Source organism: Lissotriton vulgaris, chromosome 9 (assembly GCF_964263255.1).
Source record: "Lissotriton vulgaris chromosome 9, aLisVul1.2, whole genome shotgun sequence".
NCBI lineage: Eukaryota > Metazoa > Chordata > Amphibia > Caudata > Salamandridae > Lissotriton > Lissotriton vulgaris.
Window position 1 is genome coordinate 433,346,966 of NC_141697.1, and position 24,488 is coordinate 433,371,453.

The 24,488-nt window shown below is 41.9% G+C and overlaps 1 protein-coding gene across 4 annotated transcripts in view; it reads right to left on the reverse strand.

Moving 5' to 3' along the window:
* Positions 1 to 14,843: 14,843 nt before the first annotated feature.
* The window catches only part of BAG5 (BAG cochaperone 5), a 184,612-nt gene continuing 174,967 nt past the window's right edge, over positions 14,844 to 24,488 (reverse strand). For all 4 annotated transcript variants that reach the window (XM_086937874.1, XM_086937872.1, XM_086937873.1 and 1 more), the window contains one exon: positions 14,844 to 16,908. In XM_086937874.1, coding sequence (XP_086794000.1) covers positions 15,519 to 16,877 — 1,359 coding nt within the window. In that variant the 5' untranslated portion in view covers positions 16,878 to 16,908 and the 3' untranslated portion in view covers positions 14,844 to 15,518. The remainder of the gene's footprint in view (positions 16,909 to 24,488) is intronic.

Below are 24,488 nucleotides of genomic sequence, written 5' to 3' on the forward strand. Positions count from 1 at the left end.
TCAACTACCTGCTTCAGTCTCCACATTCCTACCTTTTGGTTATAGTTTACTTTTTCTAAATTCTACTATTGGTGGGAAGAGCAAATCTATCTCCCTCCTGGTCTGGTAAATGTTTTAGAATTCAGAAAATCAGCCTACTTATCTTCAGGTTTTGCTGCCTTGCCAAATCATCTTCTAATAGATGGTCCTCTTTTCTAGTGAGTCCTAAATGTAAGCTATACTACATAGCTGCGGGAAAAGAAAATAATTTGGTTGCAAATAGAGGGAAAGTAAACTTTCGTCTTCAAATCAAAGTGCATATATACATTTCTAAATTGAAAGTATTACATATATGTGCAAGTTCACCCTATAATCTGTGTTTTTTTGTAAATATCCAGGTTTTATGGCATTTCATCAATCTTGAAGCCCTCTTGTTCCAGCTCATTATTTTCTACTAAATGCTTTGCCCATTTTTCTTTGTTTTGTTTGCAAACTATTCACCATCTTTTCTCTAAAAGGGTTGATAGAAAATCACCTGGTTGTCTATAACCTTTACTCTTCACGCTACCCTCTGGGGAACGTAGCAACCCAAAGTCAGTCAATGAAACATTCACTGACAAATCTTTTTGGGGGATAGGTTGGGTGATTAAAAGCACTTATGTTGGCGGTAATCTTCCTTTTATAGATTTTGTGGCAAATTATAGCCTACAGAAAGAAATCAAATATGTTAATTTCACATTAATTCTCCAATAGTTCAGAAGAAGCTCAGCTCCGCAAACTGACAATTTATGTTTGAATTCCTACATGTAATACAACCAAATCAGTGTAAAGAAATGTAATAAATTAACCGTGTACATTGATTTTAGTAAATGAAACTTTGGGAGTGCAGCTTTGGGAGAGGAGAACAGGTATTCCTTAGGAACATTTGATAAATATTTTAAATCATAACTGGAGTCTCTAGCTGGAGCTCAGATGGGCAAAGTGTCCTAGCTCGGGTTGTCCTGGCGCCACCACAGCAGCTGCTGTATATAACAGGTGGCAACAAAGAAAAATACACCTGGGAGTTGATTCTACTGATGGGGAGTAGGGGGTGTGTCTGTTATTGTGAGGGGGAATTACCAAGACAACTGAAGGAAAAGGAAGGATCCCTCACAGATGATCATTTATGTTTGCTAATCAGATAAAACAAACAACCCTTGTTTAAAAGAGATTTTTTTTACACTAAACAAGAAGCAGCAAGAACTTTTCCAGAATGCCACATCTACCGTAAACAGTGAATTATCACCTTCTAGTTGACCTCCGTATCTAAATCCACTGAATAACAGGATATAGGTGAAGGCATATCCACTTTAAATTTTAACAGATGACAAAACTAAAAAGCTTTTTAAGGAGGAGGCCAAAAAAAACGGAAGAAAAACAAAACAAGACAAATGGTCATGGGAAATGAGAACTAGACGCCAAATGAACAAGAACCCTTAAATACAGTAATGGTCAACATCTACAGCTTTGCATTATCCAAAGGACCGATCAACGTTTTGACACAAGGGCTACAGTTGGTACTGCCTGCCCCCACTGATTGAATCAGACTAAAGAGGGAAGCCCTTGAACTATTTAGTGAAACCAGACAAAAGGTTTTCAAATCAACATTATGCCCGTCCACACTTTACATGCAGACAGAAGTTCTCACTTTTGAAAGAGCGGTTATTTCTGAAATCCAGCAAGTAGAACTAGCAAATTGATATAAACCAAATCTATCACACTCTCATCTAAGGGCAATAACACGATTGAAGAATAAAATTAACAATAAGCAGCGTAAGTTAGTTATTCTAGACAGAGACAACTATCTACAAGAAGGTCGGAGGCAAGTACATGATCAAAACTACTACAGGAAACTAAGCAATAATCCTACTAGAGAAATTCAAAGTTAATTGTTTGTGGTCACCCAAAAAGGATTCGATGAAGGATAGATTGGCTCATATACAATTCATAGAGAAGAAAAAAAAGGGGTAGCACCCTATCCCTCATTTGTCTCTTATCAAAATTCTCAAAGAAATCCAAAATCCCCTAGGAAGACCAATAGTATCAGGCTGTGAATCACTCGTTGAACCTACTTCCAAACATGGATACACATCTCAACTGTCAGGTCATACATTCAGGACATGACAGACTATATAAAAAGTGGATGATCTACCATTTGATGGCACCAAACAATTATTAACATCAGATGTGGTGTAGTTATATACCAACCAGGAGGTAACCTTTCGAAGTAACATAAGTATATCTACACAAATGAACTGGACCACATCAGATATCAATTGAATTCATCCTAACCTTAGCCAGGATGCCACTCAAAGATGACTTCTTCCCACAAGTGAGAGACTGCAATGGGGTGTTCTTTTGCCCCAAAAGCAGTCAATATTTAGGATAGAATTCAACGGAAATTTCATCTACGAGAACAACCCTTTTGTCCATAACACAAGTCTATGGCTTAGATATATGGACATCATCTACACTTGGCTATGTACTGAAGAATATCAGAACTCCTACTTCGAATGACAACCAATGCACCAAATATATAAAATTTTAATATGTCAAAAAGTAGCCCAAAGATAAACTTTTTGGACACCTGGGTAAAAGACTCTGACCACTCATTATCAACACCATTTCCCTGCCAAAAACAAATGGACCACAAGTGTGCCCTAAGATAGGGCAATTACTACCAAAAGAACCTGAGAAACAATATCCCATAGGAGAAATTCTTGAGGATCTTACAGAACTGCACACAGATACCATTGCTTCCGTCATGCCACCTTTCTGTTTGAGATATTATTGGAAAAAGGCTACCCCAAAATATTATTAAAGAACTCTTCGAAGAGAGCGTGGTATATACCCGAGTAACCCTGTTGGAGAAAATCACACAAAAAAGGTTCTGGCTGAATCATGCATGTCTCCACAATCCACCCTAGCACAAACAAGTTAAAAAAGAAATTGGTCAACCGTAACTAACATCTCATGTAGCCTAAAATGCAAACCACCATAACCATATTTTGAACGGAAAAAACACACAGCCCACGAAACCATCTGGTAAGTATATATACTACTCTAGTCTGACACAAAAACCCACTGCAAGATCATTGGATCATACAACCAATCAAAGGACACTACAAATGAGCATATACGTCATGCCTTCAAACAACTGAAGGTAGCACTTTCAAATAGAACAAAACATTTACACATTCAACCTTCTCAAATTGCAAAATAAAAAATTACATCCATGGACAATCAGGATGTCTGAAAAATAATGACCCAACATAAATCAAAGATAACAGAACAGCTCCACTAGTAATATCATATGGATAGCTGCCGTTGCAAAGATTATTGGAAATGGACTGTAACTGAAGTAATAATGAGAGACAAGAGGAGGCAATACTGAAACCATTTTAATGAGAAAAGAAGCCAGAATGATTTTACGGCTTGATACAGTATCAACTGGTCAGAACAAAATGTGTGAAATCTAGAATACATAGATTTGGCTACACATCTTTTTTGTTGTTCAAGTCCTCCACAAGCTCATAAGATGTACAACACACCAATTCTTTTATAAAGGATTTCCCTGTCCTCTTCCCCATTTCAGTAGCCATCATGCCATACTACTGGACAAGGACTTAGATCAACAACTGCAAATCCCATGATCACCCAATAATTTAAGACTGCAAGCAATCAATGGCAGACCGCCAATAGCAAGAATCAATTGGAGAACCAATATACACCATGCCTGTTATATCTCTTTCGACCAGAAGCAATTAAAAACCTTAATACTAACCCCCTATCAAGATACCTTCACCAGCAGATACAGACCTTGGCTGAGAACGATGACAGTATAATAAACTACATTTCCCATAACCACTTATTGACAAGGTCATCACGCATATAACGTGACCCGAAAAAACTGCGAGTCATGCTAGAAAATAACAGAGCACAATTACCCAATAACCAGACAGCCGCACTAAAGAAAAGGAAAGAAGCTATGCCAGACACCACAAGATGTTTTATCCCACCTAAGAAAAGATCAGGTGCAAGAGTTTGTGGCCCTCTCTGGCCTCAACAACAAAAGAAAAGGACGGAGTCCCACATTCCTCCGGTTATGCTACCTTCAACTCCAATTACTGACCCAGAAGTGTACAAAATAAAGTGCTCTCCAACAAGAGCCATCACCATCAAGGAGAGATCCAGTCTAGTGCTTTTTTTGACATCCTTCCTAGCGGGTCTTAATCAGGACGGTGAAGAAGAACTACTAGGGTAACCTATAGTAATGTAAAGCCAATTCAGTAGCACTAATAAATCGTAAGGGATTCTACTTCAACTCTCAGTTGCAGTTGGCTGACTGAAGTAGAATCCTTTACGATTTATTTGTGCTACTGAAAATGTAATTGAATACAGAGGCCTAACAGAATTGGCCCACATACTCTTATAATCCCTGTGTGCCTTCCCAGTTGACTCGTATATGCTGGTTGATGGTCTAAAGATCCTCTGGATTACATTAATATTTGGGACTAGGAGCCTTGGGTCCCATCACGGGTCCCAGAAGTCGGAGCCCTTGATTCACTTTGTATTAGGTTGCCTAGTAGACCTTACTCACAGTGGTCCTGATGAAGATCCGCATGCAAGGATGTTAATCACCACATGCAACAGTTGAGTCAAAACGTCAACATTTTGACCACAAATCTTTGCAATGGATTATCATTTTTGAGTGGATAGTTGTGTTTTCAAACAGGTGCATTACAGTGGCTGAGTTAAGACACGCTTGCAAATTGTAAAATTGAACCTTGTGGATGAAACAACTTTTCTTTACGTCACCCAGCACATGAGCACCTCCATCACTTTTTCTACGCACCTTTTTGGAGCAACCGTGATATGATTTCCTCCAACATATGTAAGCATTCATTAGGAATTTTTTTAAAAGAAAAATATCAATTGAATTGAAGGTTCCTTGTTTGGTCTTCTCTTTTTTATTTCTCATTCGCCGCGACTATAGTACGTCATTCAATATCATATACTATCTTGTAAATAATTTGCCAGTGGACCACATTATTGCTTGTATCGTACGTTACACAGGTCCTGGGGCTTACCTTGGGTTACCCCATTAGTTTATAATGGGGACCAATGTGGGCTTCTCCTACAATTCAGTTCTAGAAACCCCACAGGAAAAGATGTGCAGTATTAGTGGCATAGGTGATGCCCAGTAGTAAATTAGAGCAATTACACATACAAGACTGGAGGGTAAATTGGCAGACACGAAAACTAAGGCGGACTGCTATAAAAACAGATTTCATAGCAGGTCGCTGATTAACAAGGATGCATCTTTGTTGTTTTACTTATTATAAAGAACTACATTACTAAAGGAGATATCTAAGACATTAAGATCTTAAAAACATTTAAATGGTTTCACATGATTGAATAAAGTAAGCTTGTAAGTAATTTTACACCTCAAAGAAAATACTGAACAGTGCTGTAAAACTATGGAGAAGCAGGCAACATGAAATGAATCCTCCTGTAAAGATTGCGTTTTATATGCGTGAGGAATTAATTTGCAGATATATTTGAGCAAACAAAAAGACAAAAAAATGATTTCACAACATTGAATTCAGTCTGGATTTTACTTTGATAACTGTCATGAGCAGAGAACTTTTGTGACAGTGCTTGCATTTAAAATTGATTCACTAAATAGAATGAGATATTAGGACGTCATGCCAGGTATTTCATTTACAACAAAGGTAGTGGTTTAAATGTCTGTGGATTACAGACGGAATAGAATTGTTGGATACAAAGCTACAATTTACTGATTAATAAAGTTAGTAAATGTTTTGCAAAGTTGTTTGAATGAAAAATACTTTTTGGGAAAATATATCATTATAGACTATTAATATAACATTTTGAGGCATGTTGCAATGGTGGATGTCCTATCTGGCATATTTGGCTTCCAAAAAATGTCTTTATGTTTCTATGAGCTTTAAAATGTTAATTTAATTTTCAAAAAGTTAAATTTTAGTTCATGGAACTATCTAATCACTTGTACAATCAAATGGAAACTGAAAACACCAAACATAATGGAGATTGAGCCTTAAAGGCGTTGAGGCAGTATGAATTCAGAAAACGTATGGCTTGCAGCACAGGGCATTCTAACCACTCCACAATTCCTCTGTAAGCAGCAGTCCAGCATAAAGTGGAACACTCAGTTTGAAGTGAAATGGTCTACAGTCAGATTTCAGGGAACACAGCCAACGACAGTCATGTCATCCAAGTAACAAATGCCACAGGTAGAATTCAGGGTGTCTACAAAGGTCAATTATGAGGGGTCATTAGAAATCTGAACTTACATGTGGCATTCTAAAGAATAGTTAATTGGCCACCCAGGTTCTCTTCGCCGAGGTTGAAGTATGTTTGCATAAACATCATCAGATAAAGAAACTTCACTTTTTAGAGGTTTATCAGCCATTAAGAACATTCTGTATCAGACCCAATATGTTACTCCTAGCTAGAGAAGATAATTTAAAGCAAGTTTTTAGAAACCCAGGATCATTATTGAAAATTAATTTTAAAAGTTGGGTTTCTACACTAATTCAATTGGATCAGTCAGTGTAAAGGGCATGCTCTGAGAAGATGTAGCCCAATGCCCTTATGCTCAGTTGGAAAAGAAATAATAGTACTAGTAACTGGAAAGTTTACAAATTATGGCAAGGGACATGTTTAGCTACATGTACTGTTATGGTGCATGCAGAAACAATTACTAGATGGAAGGTTCCGATAAGAACAATACATGACCTCCGGAGAATAAAGGGAAAGCGGTACTTTGACCTTTCTGAACAGATTTTACAGTCATTTCCAAGCAACAATGGTTGTGATCTGGGCATAGCTAGTTAGTTACACTACATTCAATTTTGTTTCATGCTAAAATGATGCACCTTGGTTTCAAAAAGACAGGGATCGGTCTGGATTCAACTCTTGACATATACCTACAAGCCTCTGCCATGCTGATGCACTTCAGGTCAGTCCTGGAGGAAATTTCATTATCACAACATTCACTTAAAGTGACAGGACTGAGCTTTCCTGAACTCTGGGAGAAATGATGCACAGTGGTCCCAAACCCCTGGGCACTTGCACTGACCCTCTCAAAAGAAATACATGTGCTGCTTTAGGTCCGTAAACGGCAACAGATTAAAAAAGATAATGCGTTTAATTTGTTCAGGTGTCGAGTGTACCACTTAAATTTAGTGAACTTCAAGCAACATGTCAAAGCTGTAACCCCTGAAGGCACATCTTACAGACAAGGAGAACATTATAACATAGGTAAACAGGGCAGTTGTGCTAGATAGTATGGTTGTCAACTCCAAAATGTTTAGACTGCCAAACAGCTGTGCTTAAATGGCAGGGGGATCATGGAACTTGGAGTGGTACCTAATAAAATCCAGGACCCACAAAAGAGGGGTTTCCTAAATATTGAATTTATGAAAAACATGTGTGAATGTGTCTTCCAGATTACTTTTGGGAATACATTAGTACATCACCCTAAGCTTCCTTAGTGAATATGATTTTAAATCATAGTTTTAGTAGCACTTCTGATTCAAGATGCTGGGACGGCAAAGCAAATAGGACTCACAAATGGAAGCACTCTGTAATGAACATTTTTTAAATCATGACAACACTTTTTGAATGATTCTCCATTTTCAATTATGGTATGGTGATCCTGCAGTAAACCAAATCAGGTCAGAATCCTTAAAGTTTTGAGAGTACTTTTTAGCCATTAGATATATCAGAAACATGGTCCTGAAAATCATTTGGCAAATGAGATACATGTGACCTACCCTGGATATACACATCTCAATTGTGTACAATTAACAATAGTAAAGTGAAGGCAAACTGAATCTATTCTCAGCTTTAATCTATGATCAGCTCATCTATTGATAGTAAAGACACCAGAAATGTACCTCACATTGTTCTGGAACCCCTATTAAAGCAATCATCATGCATTTTACCAAGTATGTATACAGAATTGTGTTACAAAATGCCCTACACATGAATTCACTCTGCCACGTTTGTTATGCACAAATAAAAAGGTTATAAATTACATTTAGATCATTATTTCTGATGAATGAAGGTAGAAAATAGGTCAGAGGACTCTTTGCAACTTGGATTAAAATCCACTTCTGCCAACTGGAAATAAATTAAAATATGTTTTCTGGGCCCAGCATCAATTAGAAAACAGTAAACATACACTTAAGAAAAAGGCCTCAAAGTATGAAATATATTTCACTTTTAAAAGCTCAGGTCCTATTATGATTAAATTATCATTTTGAAAGTTGGCCAGGCAGAAAGAAAACGTAGTGGGATAAAAGATTTGAGTTACCAAACATCAATTTCACGGAATCGTAAAGCAAGTACCCATAGATAACTGGGGACTCAAGACCTAATCTTTATAGGCCCCCAGACGAGGTAACTATCATCCCCAGTTTGTAGGTGAGGTGTATTTACAAGAGACATAATATCCAGTTGAAGCAGAGCCTTGTCCTTAACTGCTGCCCCCAAGCTTACCCACTGATAGCTGCTACAATCCTACATGAGACATCTAGCATACAGTTGAAAACATACTGGCACCTCTGTTAAGAATGGATGGCGAGTGAAACTTTTGAATCTGGTAAAAAATTAAAGCATGCAGGTTTGTTACTAGATGTGTAATTCCAGAAAATATCTTCAAATACATATATGAAAATTGCTTGGGATGGCTATGTGATATGAAGAAGTGCTATGCTCAGGCAAAAGCAGAAAATCCTACTTTCACAAACTTTATGGGAGCTGATGGCGCTTGGATGTTAGTCTGATAGCTGCCAATTAGTCTGAGAATACAGGTCTCTGTTGCATCTACCTAGTCTCCAAATGAGAAAGAAACTGCCTTGTAATTAATGAGATGCTTATGGGGTCGTTTTTCTCCTGTTTATAAATGTCCAAACTCATTAGGTAAAACAGATGCAGACAATCATGATTACTTGTTTCCAACAGGTACAATGAGAAGAGAGCAGTTAACTTGTAAAAATCAAGCAACATAATAGTGCAGTATTTATGATCTCAACATACCATATGGAATCTACAGCTGCACTAAAACATCCAGATTCTGACAAATGTTAAAACAAAACAGGAGCATGAAAAGATGGCGATAAAATGCACGATGTTTCAGCAAGCAAACACTCCTTTCAGGATTTCCAGATGCAGGATGCAAAAGGAAAAATAGAGGATCTGGAAAAAAGAGATATTGGGGAAACTATAGACAACATAGCCGTGTAGCCCGCTGCTAATGGCTATACCTGTTGTTAAAGTCCCTAAACCCAAGTTACAGGCTCGAGCCGCAGGTCGGGGCCTATTATGAGAGAGAGAGAGGGCATTTAACAACCGGTATAGCCAGAGGTAGAAGGACTATAAGGCTATTAGAACATTCCACCCACTAAGGGTAGAAAATATTAGAAATTAAAAAGGGAGAAACTGGAAGACAAACATTGGAATTTTGGAGCTCTGGGCTTATACCAGCCATTACAAGCCCCAAGCCACCCCATTGTCTTCAGTGGAGCGGTCAACATTCCAATGTTCCAATATAGCCCCTACTAAGGGCTATACCTATTGTTAAAATTCCTGAACACAAGGTATAGGCTTGAGCTGCAGGTGAGAGCCTAACAAGGGAGAGGGCCTTTAACAACCAGTATAGCCTGAGGCAGAAGGGTTATAAGGCGATTAGTACACTCCACCCACTAAGGGTAGAAAGATTTAAATTAAAAATCGAAAACATGAAGGCAAACATTGGAATGTTGGAGCGGAAGGCTTATACCAGCGAAGACGAGCCCGGTGCCACTCCACTGTCTCCAATGGAGCGCTCAACATTCCATTGTTCTAATACTGCATATTAGAAAAATTGTGTTTTGTAAATCAGATTGACTGTTAAAACAGAAGATTGTATTTTTATTACAACACTACAGCAAAAAGAAGACTTATTTGGGGAGGGAAACAGCCACGCCTAAGCCTTAACACTATGATGCTGCCTTACAGTCAGGGAGGGTATGAAGTTCCCAACTTTGAAAACTATTATTATTGCGTGCAGGCCCACTTTGCAACATACTGGTTCCATCCGCCACCTTATATGCCCCACCTCGCCGTGGGGGATGGCTACATGGCGTCGACACCTCCGTCGGCCTGCCTCTTCACGCTGGTAAATGACCGCAAGTGCAATCTGTCCACAGTAGACTGTACGGTGATAGCATGGCAGAAAATAGCCCATAAACTGGAAGCCCCGATGTTGTACTCTCCCAACATGACCCTGAACCGCAATCCATTACTTGCCATCACAGAAGAAGGGATTTGCTGAAAGATGCTTGAGAACCTAAAATACTTCACTTGGGGGGACCTCTATATTGAGGGGCACCATAGATCAGTTCTTTGGCCCGCACACATCCACGGTAATGGACACGTTCCTCTACACCAGACTTCGACAAAGTGTGAAGGTGGCGACCCCGGCATTTCCTGAGGAGCCGCCTACATTAGAACCTCTACAGGCGCTTTTACAGAAAGACCCTCCCAAACATGCGGTGTCTCTTCTTTACAGACATACACAGACAGCACAGCCACCTAATACGATCAAGGCCAGGCAGGACTGGGACAGGGATCTAGAGATCACACTTTCCGACTAACAATGGGAACGTAGCTGCACACCAACGGAAGCGGTCACTGCGAACAGCAGGCTGCGGCTGATACATTTCAAGTTCCTCCATAGACTGTACTATACCCTTGCCGGACTCTGCAGATTTCACCTCAGAGACAATGATAGATGCACTAAATGTGGTGAGGAAGGTGCGGGCTTTCTCCACCTGGCATGGACTTGCCCACAAGTTGCACTATTTTAGACACAAACATTTGAGGGCTATCCACTATATTGGGGATCAGGCTTACCCCTTGTCCACTAATGGGCCTCCTGGGTCTCTCCCAAGATATTAATTCTCCGCACAAGAAATTCCTTGCCGTGAGCCTGCTTTTGGCGAAGAGACAGATTGCATGCCGCTGGGGGGAGGGGTGGAGGGTTCCTAAATTTAAAGGTTGGATTCAAACCATGACTACATGGCAGGAAAACCTAAGCTACTATGCTGAATTGCTACTTATGAAGTCCCGCCCGAAGGACATCTGGGGCCCACTGACCAGTTATCTACTAGCACAAGATGGCACTGCCAATAAGAGACAAGGAGACAGAGGTGGGAGTAGAGAGTGGTGATGCAGCGAACAAAGACCTCCTCTAAACATTCAGGTTGAGTTGGTTGAACTGGGCACGCAAGTGAGAGATGGCTGGATAGGATGCAAATGCTGCTGGGAATGTGATGCTAGGGCCCCACAGGTAACAACCTGGGAAGGCTCTACAGGAAGAGAGCAGATAATAGATAGATCACGTTATAGGACTATATATCATCCAGTGGCAGCTAATATGAAGAACTATCATTGTTTATATTGTCTGTTGTCGATCTTGCAGGTGTATCATATTGATTGTGTTATCAGAGAACAGGTGGCCATCGAAGGTAATTAAGGGGGGGGGGGGGGGGGGGGGAGTTACTACCGAAAGTTGCTGCTACAGGAAGGTGTACAATATTGATGTGTAATGCAACTTTTTGATCCGCCGGAATGTCTATTGAACTGATGTACCGTACTATGTTTCAATAAAGGTTTTTGAAACAAATAAAAACACTACAGTAAAAAGAAAATGTGTGGAGCAGTAGACCCTTGAATCAAAGGTGATCTGAATCCCACCCAATACTACAACATTGAGGAAAATGAGAGAAATTGATATGGGAGATCAGAGAGCTAGAGAAGTAAGAGGCCTTAAGTTAAATTAAAGGGGTTCTGGACTCCGGGGGCAAAGCCATGCTGGCCATGTTGGATCTGTCGGCGGCCTTCGACACCGTCCCCCATGAGGGCCTTCTCGCAAGACTCTATGAGATTTGCCTAAGGGGGACGGTGTTCAGCTGTTTTTCATCTTTTCTAGCTGGTCGCCGACAAACGGTCTGGGCCTCCCCAGACTCTGCCGTGATGCCGCCATTGGGAGTCGGGGTCCCGCAGGGCTCTATATTGAGCCCGACCCTCTTTAACATCTTTATGACCCCTCTGGCGGCGTTGGCGGAGTCGTTCGGGGCCCAGATCGTATCCTATGCCGACGACACCCAGCTCCTCTTTTCTTGTAAGAAGGGAGGAGACTTCGATGGAGAGAGTATCCGGGATTGCCTTGGGGCTGTTTTTAAATGGTTCCAGCTGAACAGCCTCAAGTGCAACCCGGATAAGTCGGAGGTACTCTTGTTCGGGTGTGCGTCGGATCCTGACTGGCAAGCTTGGTGGCCCATTAACATGTCCCCCCTGTCCAGTTCATCTCAAGTAGCTAAGAACTTAGGGGTCAAGATGGACAAGGGTCTGACGTTGAGATCCCAGATCCTAGGGGTGACGGGCACATGTTTTGGCCTCCTGAAGATGCTGCGGAGGTTTTTACCTCTCCTGTCTGAGGAACACAGGAAGCTGACTGTGCAGGCTCTGATCGGTTCCAGGTTGGACTACGCCAACGTCCTTTACCTGGGCCTGCCAGAGTACCTGTTGATTTACAAAAGGGGGTGGTGATGAACAGAGTGTCTGAATTGAGCAGACCACTCTTACCCAGTCCAAAGATCAGGGCTTGATCCATCACCGTTATTTATCTCACTGCCCCATCCCAGCTCAGAATCTGGCTATATGCAAATCAGTCTGTCCCTGGCCCAGTGCATCATGGGAACAGGGCAGACTAAACTACCAAGCCAATTCTTTACCAGAAAGGAGACAAGCTACCGGGGACCGGTTTCTGGCATTTCAGCCTCTTCGGCCCGGCTTGCTTGAATCCTGATGGAGCAGTGAGAAAGGGACTCATGTCTGAGCATACCCTGCCACACCTATAGTGGCCAAAATCGATTTACAAAAGGGGGTGGTGATGAACAGAGTGTCTGAATTGAGCAGACCACTCTTACCCAGTCCAAAGATCAGGGCTTGATCCATCACCGTTATTTATCTCACTGCCCCATCCCAGCTCAGAATCTGGCTATATGCAAATCAGTCTGTCCCTGGCCCAGTGCATCATGGGAACAGGGCAGACTAAACTACCAAGCCAATTCTTTACCAGAAAGGAGACAAGCTACCGGGGACCGGTTTCTGGCATTTCAGCCTCTTCGGCCCGGCTTGCTTGAATCCTGATGGAGCAGTGAGAAAGGGACTCATGTCTGCGGAGGTTTTTACCTCTCCTGTCTGAGGAACACAGGAAGCTGACTGTGCAGGCTCTGATCGGTTCCAGGTTGGACTACGCCAACGTCCTTTACCTGGGCCTGCCAGAGTACCTGTTGAAGCGGCTCCAAGTGGTGCAGAACGCTGCCGCGAGGGCCATTTATGGCCTTAACAGGCGAGCCAGTGCTGCTGGCCTTCTGCAGACCTTACATTGGCTCCCTATCCGCAAACGGATGGCTTTTAAGGCATTAACCCTGGCCTACAAGGCTTTCCACGCGGTGGGAGCCAAATATCTCCAAAGAAGACTTGCCTTTTATCACCCGGCCAGCTCTCTTAGATCAGAATCTCTGTTTTTGGCGGTTGTGCCACGCGTTAAGAGAGCTCGCATTGGAGGCCGCTCCTTTGGATTGCTGGCGCCACAGCTGTGGAACACCTTGCCGCTAACACTCCGTGGAGCCACTAGTTTACTTGCATTCAGGAAAGGCCTCAAAACTTGGCTGTTTGCCCTCTAGGCTGTTCCTCTTTTTCTTTCTGATTTTGTTTTCTATTTTTGTTTTTATCACAGTGTTGTGTTATTCTGCTGCAGGTCTTATTATTAAAGCGCCGGGACACTCTTTTTGAGTAGCCGTGCGCTATACAAAAATAAATATAACATAACATAACAAAGTTTAACATCCCTCGAAGTGTTAGTTTGAAAATGGAGAGGGCATGCTAATTTTCATTTTTAGTGTTTTGGATTTAAAAATAAATAAATGAATTAACACCTTTTGACCTCTGCGCCGCTTGCTACCAGGTATGTTTAGTTTTTACCTTATTTCTTTTACCTCAAAATATATTAATTTAACAAATTTGCCGAAGCTGGTTACGTTCGGTTTTGCTTCCAGTGATCGAGCTCACTAATAAACAAACCTGATAAGGAGCAACAGACTGGTGACATCACGACAAAGTATTATACACTGCAACGACAACATGAAATTCGTAATTCGGTCAACGATGGATACACTTTGAAACCCAGATAACCTCAGTAGCCTATTAGACATTTGGTACATGTAAGGACCAGGTGGAAAACTAGTCGTGGTTAAGGGAATAAAAAAACAAGCTAGTCTTAAGCAGTGGGGAGAGTAATGATACCTTTGGGCAACATTAACCAGAGGTCACTTGAAAAAAGTCTAATTGATACATAAATTCAAAATAATTCTATTGTTTTCTGTAGTCAAACTGATATGCAAATTTCATTTCTTTGTGACAGCAAAGACACAAAAAGTCACACAAGATTCCTTTCATCTATTGCTAGACTTCTGTTATTTTCATTTGCCATTGGTCAGTTTAGAGTTTCACACCTCATTTTTGGTCTACACATTCTTTAAAAAGTCTTTGGTTTTTCATGTACCATACCTCACATTTCTGACAGTTCAACATTACAGAGACCCTACTAATTAAAAAAGTTTACATAAGGATTTGCCAAATAGTCTACATCAAACTGAAAAATACATTACTGTAGTTATGCTATTTCTAACGATCACTCATTAAAGAAATGAAGAACAAATACCTACATCTGAGACTGCCTTTAATGCAACTGATATACTATTTATGAAAAAACAGTTATACGGTATGCTCTTGCATGATCCCACGTAGTTGTGTTGCAGAAGCTGTGGATATCCATAACAGATGTAAAAAAACATAAAAGTGGAGAGTATGGACAAACTGAAAGTGTCCTTGCTGGAAAAAAATGTGCCTCAATAGGAAATATTGCTGACTAAAAAGATCATTTGCTCAGATAGTGCCTGGCGCTCTTCATCAACATAGTAGCAAATAAGCAAAGAAAAATACTCTATAACTAGTAATCAATTTCCTCTTTCAAAAAATACCCTTTGTTGATTGCGTTCATGTCTGGCAACTTTATAGCTGTAGGGTGTATGGTGTAAGACAACTATACAATCACACGCTTTCAAACTGTAAAATGAAGGTTTTTTTTTTAGGGTGAGGTCGATAAAATCTGCTGTGGCCAGCAAGTTAAATTTAATTAATTTCTTTGTTTTTACTACCCCTTCAGACCCCTCACACGGTCAGGCATTGGTCAAGTGCTAAAGGGGTTAGTATAATTTATCGATGGGAAGTCCGAAACCATTTTACTTCCCTGTGCGTTTACTCAAAGCAACGTCAAAACACAAAAGCGCTACATAAAGTGCACAACACCAGAAAACCCAACAGCATGGCTGCTACTTTCAGTATTCCCATTCATCTGTTTTCATATCGAGATAACTTAGAATGGAGTTTGCAAATTTTACAGCCTGTTTTCTAGCTTGCTTGGACATCTCATCTCCCTGGGAATCCACAGCATCTAAAACCAGAAGCTGCTTGGTTAGGAATTCTTCCAGTCTGACATAGTCCTTGTCTGCACGTTTTCCATCAAACAGGAGTACTTCCGCCTGCAGCACAGACAGGTCTCCAAGTACAACCCAGACTGCTTTATGTGATGGATGCTCAGTAGTTACCTCCTCAACGTACGTTTGCCTCTTCTCTAGTGCTTCCTTTAAGTCGATATATGTGATGATAGATTGTACTTCCACCACTGCTCTCCTCCTCGCTTCCCGGATACATGGATTCTTTCCTGGACTCACCTCATCCAACTGTGAAATTAGCCCCTGCAAGTCTATTTTGGGTGCAGAGTGGAAATCAGAAATGGAGCCGGTGTATTTAAGAATCTCTGCTTTAATTTGTTTCATTTTGTTTAGAATCTCCTCAATTTTCAGAATCGATTCATTCCTGGTCAGATCATAAGCACTTGTTGTCTCACCTTCCACCTCTAAATCCAAATGTTTCAACAAGCTGTTGATTTCTTCTACCACTTCTTTTCTGTAATTCCTCACTTCGGTGTGCCCACTGACATCTAAAGAGTCCAAATCTGCAAGCAAGCCAATCAGTACAACAGACAAATGTCTGTATGTTTCACTGTCGTGAACTCCAGCCAAAAGGGAGATCAGGCTACCTCTTGCACGATTAACATCACACATAATGGAATTAATTTTTGAAACCGAAGGATGTGCATCATTGTAAAGCGGAAGAGCCAACATCTGCTTCTTCATGCAACTTTCTAGAATCTCCTGGATAGCAAGGACTCTGATTAAAGTGCGATACCTCGCCTTCCTCAAAAAGATTTTACCCCCAGTTTTCACCTGAACAATTCTGGATACAATTTCCTGAATTCCTTCTTCAAACTCATCAGATACTGAACATGTGCCACCATTGAGAGGTGTGATCTCCCGTTCAACAAGCTGTTGAGCTTCTTTAAATATCTTATTGATTGCAAGCCTGGATGGGTGATTAGCATTTTGTTCCAATTCTTTAAGAAGCAGTTCGGCCTCTTGTGCGGCTCTTTTTCTGGCTTGCTGAACCTCTGCCTTGCCTTCAGTTTCAATAGAGTCTATTTCAAACAAATACTTTGTCAAGGATCGCTCCAGGTTCCTATAATCAGCATCTCCTGGGAGGCCACTGAAGGAGCACACTTGTTGTCCAATGTCTTTAACCTGCTTTTGGATTTCTTGAAGTCTAGTGATGGAAGGATGTTGGTTACCCATATCCATAGTCTTCTTACATCCACATTTATCAGTCTGTCTAATAAAAAATAAACACAGATATTGTTACATAAACCTGCAACTGTAAACTCAAAATATACACAAAACAAGAATTAAATGCTGCATCTATAATGACTACTAGTTTTATGCAACAAGAAACTAGGTAGAGTGGAAAATACCTAGGGCTTTTATTTATCACAGGAGACTGCAAACATGTGACTCGCCTGGTCAGTGCCCAGATTTTGTCCAGGTATTTAAGGCAGTATGTACCATCTAAGCATCATATACAATTCACCAATTTGATAAAATGACACCAAGGATATTGGGAGAAACCCCTAAAACATCTGAAAGGAGCTGTTGGTGTACTGTGATCCTTTACTTGAAGACTATCCTTAGGCCATGATAACAACACGTTATCAAGATTTCATTAGTAGATGCTTCAGTAATAAAAGTAACTTGCACATCTTCCTATTCGGAGAAGAAAATGCTTGTGTACCTCACAATTGCCCTCCTATGAGAACACCATAACAATATACATTTTGATCTAGCTCATTTTCTAGTGAACAAATGCTGCCTAATAGTGTTATTGAGGACAAGCAGTGCACCAGCACTTATTCACTACTCACATGAGATACTCTTGGAGTCAAGTTTAATATACTAAACCACACACAAATGAGACTTTCTTACTTTGGTGTTATGATGCCTGTGATTTAGAAATAAGGGGTGGCAATACATCAGCTCCTCCTGCCTTATGTCTTGAGGGCTTTACTGAACACTGCTGGGGTGTAATTTCATTGAAACGTTCTGTATGAAATACAATTTAGATGGGACATACTCTTTTGGGTGCACTTGCGCACTAACCAGGTTATCACATGATAGATGTAGTACACCCAGATCATCACTTCCGCAAAAAATAGCAATGGACTAGGTCACTGTTCTAGATCAGTGAGAAAAGCAGAAATTTGAAGTGAGCAGTTTCAGTGTCCAGTGTTCCATGTTCTATATAAGGATGTAATTTCAATCTAAAACCTGGAAACTACACAGAGTTCCCTTCTTCCTTTTTAGCATAGTTTTTCAGTAATACAGCCAGAGGTGCACCACATTCAAAATGTGTTCAATAATTATAAGTGAATTATGCAAGTCCACCCGATATCATAAATGGCAAAGTAGCCACAGTAGAGAATCCAATAATAAAAGGACTGGGAGTCATGAGTTAGTTGAAATCCTCCCACAGCAGCGATGATACGTATGGGGATCCAGTGTTCCCAGTGTGCATTAATCAAGAGACTGATTGGCCCCACAACAAGCACTGCATTCGGTGCCATGAAATGATGAATGGAATGTGCCTCCCGATATCGAGCGCACAGTAAGAACGATAGGGATATATATGCTACTAGTGGTTGCCGGTTGGTATTTATAGTTAGGACATAGCCTATAGTTGGGAATAGAGCTTTTTGTTGCGCCAATAACTTTGACGTGGTTTAACATATCTTGAAATATCTTCAAAATGAGTACGCCGCTCACTTGATCTCCTGTCTTGAAAATTGTGTGGTGATCTGTCAAGTGGGGGCCGAGAAGGGACGGGGGGTGGGGGGTTTGAGTTGGGGGCCCAAAATGAGTTTCCCCCCCAGGCAAATTTCTGTAGAGATTTTAGACACAACTAAAGCCAGAACTGCTGAATGAAAGTACACCAAATTTGCCAGAAAGGTAGCAGTTGGTTCAGTAAGCCACCCTTTTGTGAATTGGTGTAGATCCGTTCAGTAGTTTGAGAGATTAAAAGGAATCCAAATTTTGACATATATTGGGGCACGGATCAGACAATCCCAGTGCTCAATACCGATCGGCTGGTAACGTTTCAACCAGCAAGTGTTGGCAGAAATCTTAGACTCTGCTTCAGCCGAGCCGCACAAAAAAAGTTACTCAAAAAAAAAAAAAAAAAAAGGAGGGGTGCAGGGTAGAGGGTAGGAATACCCTAACCCTCAAGTCATGGCCAAAAAACACTTAAAAAACAAACAATTGTAGTAGAAACACGACAGTGGCGCAAATCCGCTGCAAACATTATTATTATTTTTTTTAAGCGCGGTCTTCTGTGCTTGTTTTTAATAAAGCCTCAAGTTGGGCCAGGTCCTGGGGGCTTGCAGATATTTATAAAACATGGAGGGGGTGCATGCCCCCAGGACATATTCATGCCCCGGGAACTACCACTTTCCAAGGCTTATTTATATTGTACTCAGGGGGGCCTCGCAGACCTCCCCCCGGACCCCACCAACTGCCTAGGGCTTATTTTATTTTTTTTTAAATGAGGGGGCACACAAACCCCCCTTCCTAGGGCTCTCAGAAGCCCTGGTTCAAACTCAAATTTACACATGTAATGGGGCCGTGCGGCCCCCATCCCGGGCCATATACGCTCCTGGGGCCCCACAACCTCCCCAAGGCAGGCGCATACAGATCAAAGGAGATGGCCCAGAGGGCAGCCACCCCCCCAGGGTCAGCTCCATTTCCTCAGGTGCCCACTACAGGGGTATAGCAGTTTGCTTTAGCTTGGCAGGAGCAGTGAAAGCTCCCTCCAAGCTAAAGCAAATACACTGGTTCCAGCGGGCAGGAGCTGTCAAAGCGATTACGCCCACTGGAAAAGGAGGCTTCATCTATTTTTCTGCCTGCAGACATGTGGGCAATGAAAGAGAAAAAACAGATTGATCCTGCACAGAGGGAGCTGCTTTCCAGAAGTGCCCTCCATGCAGCAGCAATGCCGGCTCCCGCAGGATGCTGGGAGGCAGCTGGGACAGCAGAGGACTCCCGGGGAAAAGAGAAGAGGCAAAATAAAGGAGCAAAAAGAGGCAGAATAAAGGAGCGAAATGAGCAGAAAGAGGCAAAATAAGGGTCATCAATGAAGAAAGAGGCAAAATAAGGGTCAGCAATGAGTAGAAAGAGGCAAAATAAAGGTCATAAGTGAGCAGAAAAATGCTGAAAATGAGCAGAACCCTCTCAGGCACTCATGCATCCACTCACAGAACAACTCAGACTCAAGCACCCACTCAAACACTCACGTACCCACTCACAAACCCAGTGATACACTCACACACCCATTGGGACACTCATGCAAGCACTCACACATCCACTGATGCACTCACTCAGTCTCAAAGTTTACAGGTTAAAGTTAAGAAATAAAATTTGAAAAATTCTTAAAAATTTGCTGAAGAAAAAGCAGGTTACAGGGACATAGTTTGGCACAGATCTCACAAGCATGAAACCTTCAAAATTCTGAAGTTTATAGTTACCCGAGCTAACTATAACTTATGTACCACAATGCACGGCTTATGGCTTCCGCTGAATTTCTATGTTTTTGTGCGTACCCACAATGGTTCTGTAGTTTTGAGCCTAGCTCACATTTTACTTGTATAAAACCAGTGAAAATTAGCAGTTCTAGTTACCTCAGCTAACTATAACTTATGCCCCCACAATGCAATGCTTACGACCTCACATACTACATCACTCATAACATGGTCAGTGACATCACTCACATTTCAAATTACATCACTGATGACATCTCACAAAATCATTCACACCCACTCACATCCCCATAGAACCGTTGATACACCCACTGACCTACCCATTCGCCTACTCAAACATCTACTTACTCATCCACCGACCCACTTACCCATACAACTTCACACAGCCACACATACACTCCCTCATATAGCCACTATCTCACCTATACAGCTACTCCTACTAATTTACCCATGCAGCCATTCACACACCCATCCCCTCACCTATACAACCCATCAGAGCCATTCACACACCCACACAACCACTTACATACCCATTCACACATCCATACAAGCACTCACATGTTTACTCGCTTCCCCACCCACACAACCACTTATAGTCACTCACCAATACAGCTACTCTCACACAAACTCAGTTAACCAAACACCCACTCACAAATGCATAGTTACCCGTACAATCACTCACATAACCATTCACACACCCAGTCACTCATACACCCACTCACATAATATATGTTAGAAATAGTATCACTCAGTAGTACACCAAGTATACAAATGTAAATTTTGTTGTAGCTTAACATATATGTTTAACACTCAAACCACTAGAAAACACTCTTTGGATGAGGTCATCAGTGATTTCACGGACCATGTCATTAGTGATGTAATATGTGCGGTCATAAGCAATACGTTGCAGGGGCATAAGTTATAGTTTGCTCAGGTAACTATAACTGCCAAATTTTACTAGTTTTATACAAGTGAACTCTGATCCTAACTAGAACGTAACTGTAACCTTTGTTTTTCTCTCTCATAATATATATATATATATATATTATATCGCGGCTACTTTTCTTTTCGTATTTAAACAACGAAAACAGCACTCACGGGAGTAGGATCAGCGTTTTTTGTTTTCGACCCTTTGAGCACCAGACGCGTTTCGGCTCCTGCCTTTGTCAGTGGCACACTGGCGCGCCATTTTTTTAACTTTTAAATACCCTTCACGTGATACATTTTTAACAAGATAGAAATAGGGCTACCTCCCAAACATATACGCCATATTGGAATGGTTATTCATCATTTCCATTACATTACATCAACGTTTGTAACATCAATCATGCCCTGGATGGGCTTGCGCATATTCACTAACAATTATTTGTACAATTCATGTTTTGCATCATTCTGTGCTGTTATTTAGCCCTGTGTGGGCTTATTCTATATATCATTTCATCAAAATATATATATATATACACACACACAAAGTTCCCCCTCTTCGGGATCTGCGTACGCGGTCAAAGCCTCCACGTCATCCACAAAAGGAAATACGGACCGCCAAGTCAGCAAAGTTCTTGTTTATTAATTCACAGAAGCTATATATATATATCAACGTCTTCAATTGCAAGTCTGGCAAAGACAAGACGAACCAGCAACTGGTGCAAAAATTCTTTTAATGGAGCCCAAACACCAAGTCGACCATGATGCGTTTCAGCCCGCGAAGGGCCTTGATCACATGACAAACGCTGAGAAGGTAAGGTGACCTTTTTAAAGTGCTAGCGTGCGTAATGCATGAACATAGAGGACAGACTACTGTCTACCTGATTGCGGTCAAAAACATACATGGGTAATTTGCAATAAATATGTCTGCAAATATAATTGTAAAATACAGTAAGCCGCAAAGCTAAAATGCATGATTATGTTAGTGTAGTAGGTAAAAACATGTAAAACCAATTTCTGAATAAATTCAAGAAATAAAATGATACTAGATCGTTATCCTATATACATGTCACTCAAGCCATGATTAGGGACATAACTATCCAATGTTGGACAGACCATGCTCTTGTCCATTTCTCCCTATACCTCCCTGCTGACTCATTGAGGGATAATAGCTCAGGTTCTACCAAACTCAGTAGGCAATGGTCTAGACTCATGAAAAATTCTAGTCCACTATCTTGGTTAGCCGGTGGCTTCTCCTTGGGGGAACATGTGGAAGAGAGATACTTAAGTCTGTGCCAGCAAATAACAACTTCCTTGGATAAAGTGGTTCCCTTGCGGAGAGAGAGGGGTAGGCATAAGCTTGCCATGCCTTGGTATTCTAATGATCTTCTTCAGCTGAAACTGTGGTGTAAACAGGCGGAAAGAGCTTGGAGGAAGCATTATTTAGAGCCAGATAGAGCCTTTTTCAAACAGTCACTTTTGGATTATAAAGCACAGATCAAGTGGGCTAAAGCCAAGTATCTCGAGGACATGCTGTTGCAGGCAACAAACAAATTGCAGACTTTGTTTAAAATTGTTAACGACTTCTCCCGTCCAGCTTGTGCCACAAATAATATCCCGGCCTCTCAGTCCCTTTGTGACTCCTTGACAGCCGCATTTGAGGACAAAATCGCCACCATTTTGAGTGGACTTTCCAGCCCAGGCACTCCCTGCCTCCAGCCCTCGGCGGTTTCAGTACCCCTATCTATTCCAGGTGATCCAGAGGAAGTAGCAGGCCAACCTCGACTGGATAGTTTTACTCTCCCTTCGCTCGAGGATTTCTGTGCTCTGGCGAATGTTGTTTCATCAGGCTCTCCGATGGACCCGCTGTCTCATAAATTTTGGAAGGTGTTCCAAGAGGAACTCTTCCCTCCTCTTTATTCTATCTGTCACCAGTCCTTCAGTACCGCCACAGTGCCTGAATGTTGGAAACTAGCAGTGGTATCTCCTCTTTTGAAGAAGCCCATACTGGACCCTACCTGCCCAGCGAACTATCGGCCAATCTCGCTGTTCCCTTTTCCTGTTAAAATCATGGAGAAACTTGTCACTCAGTCTCTGTCCAGCATCTTGGAAACCAACATCTGTCTAGACGTGGCGCAGTTCGGCTTCCGGCCAGCCCGTGGCACGGAATCTGCGCTGGTAGTCATTCTGGACGATCTTCGTTCACGGGTCGACACTGGTCGGGCAGCTTTTTTAGTGCTGCTCGACATGTCGGCCGCGTTCGACACGGTCAGCCACGCTATACTTATCAGCAGACTGGAAGAGATCGGGGTAGCTGGGTTGGCTCGGGATTGGCTAGTTTCCTACCTTCATAACAGACATCAGGTGGTGGCTCTGCCGCCTTTTAATTCTGGCATCAAAAGAGTAGGGCAAGGAGTGCCCCAGGGGTCGGCAATCAGCCCTATTCTATTCAATCTGTATCTCCGGCACCTGATTACATTGATCAAATCTTTTGGTATCTCGGTAATTAATTATGCCGACTATACACAGCTCATCTTTTCCTTTGAAAAGAAAGAGGCTGTGTCTAAAGAGACTTTCCATGGTTGTATGACAGCTACTGCGGACTGGTTGCAACATAATTCCCTCCAGTTCAATGGATCCAAGACGGAGGGGCTGTATTGCTCTACAGACCGAACCCCGCGTCCTTTGCCGGCGGATTTCTGGCCAACATCTTCCTTAGGCACGGTGGCAGCGGCGGACTCCGCTCGCAACCTTGGGGTCATGTTTGGCCCTAATCTACAACTGGATGCTTTTGCAAGAAGACAATCGCCACCTGCATGCTGCTGCTCCGCACTCTGCGTACGATCCTTCCCATGTTTCATGCGCAGGCTAGACCGGAGGTAGTGCGTGGCATCATTCTCAGTAGGATAGACTACTGTAACGCACTGCTTCTGGGCGCACCTAGCACCTTAATCAGTAAGCTGCAGCGTATACAGAATATGGCAGCTAAACTTGCCCTTTCTCGGCTGCCCTCTGTCTCCTCCTCTTTGGCGCTCAAAGATCTTCATTGGCGGCCTGTCCAGCAGCTTATTTGTTTTAAAGCATCTTGCTTAGTCTTCAAGGCCCTTCATGGTCAGGGGCCGGTTTTGCTGCAAGAGCTTTTTTCATGGTACTCCACCGCCAGACCTCTACGTTCTTCCTCTGCATGTTTGGTGGTAGTTCCTAGAATTCAGAGGCTACGGATGGGTGGCCGTTCTTTTGGCTACACGGTCGCTAAACTTTGGAACTCACTCCCTCCGTCTCTGAGGAGCCTGGGAGAACTCTCACCCTTTAAAAAAGGTTTGAAGACTTATCTTTTCCCTAGGGCAGTGTAACTTTGTGATTGCGTAATTGGTCAGGTAGAGTCAAAGCGCCAGGATACCCTTTG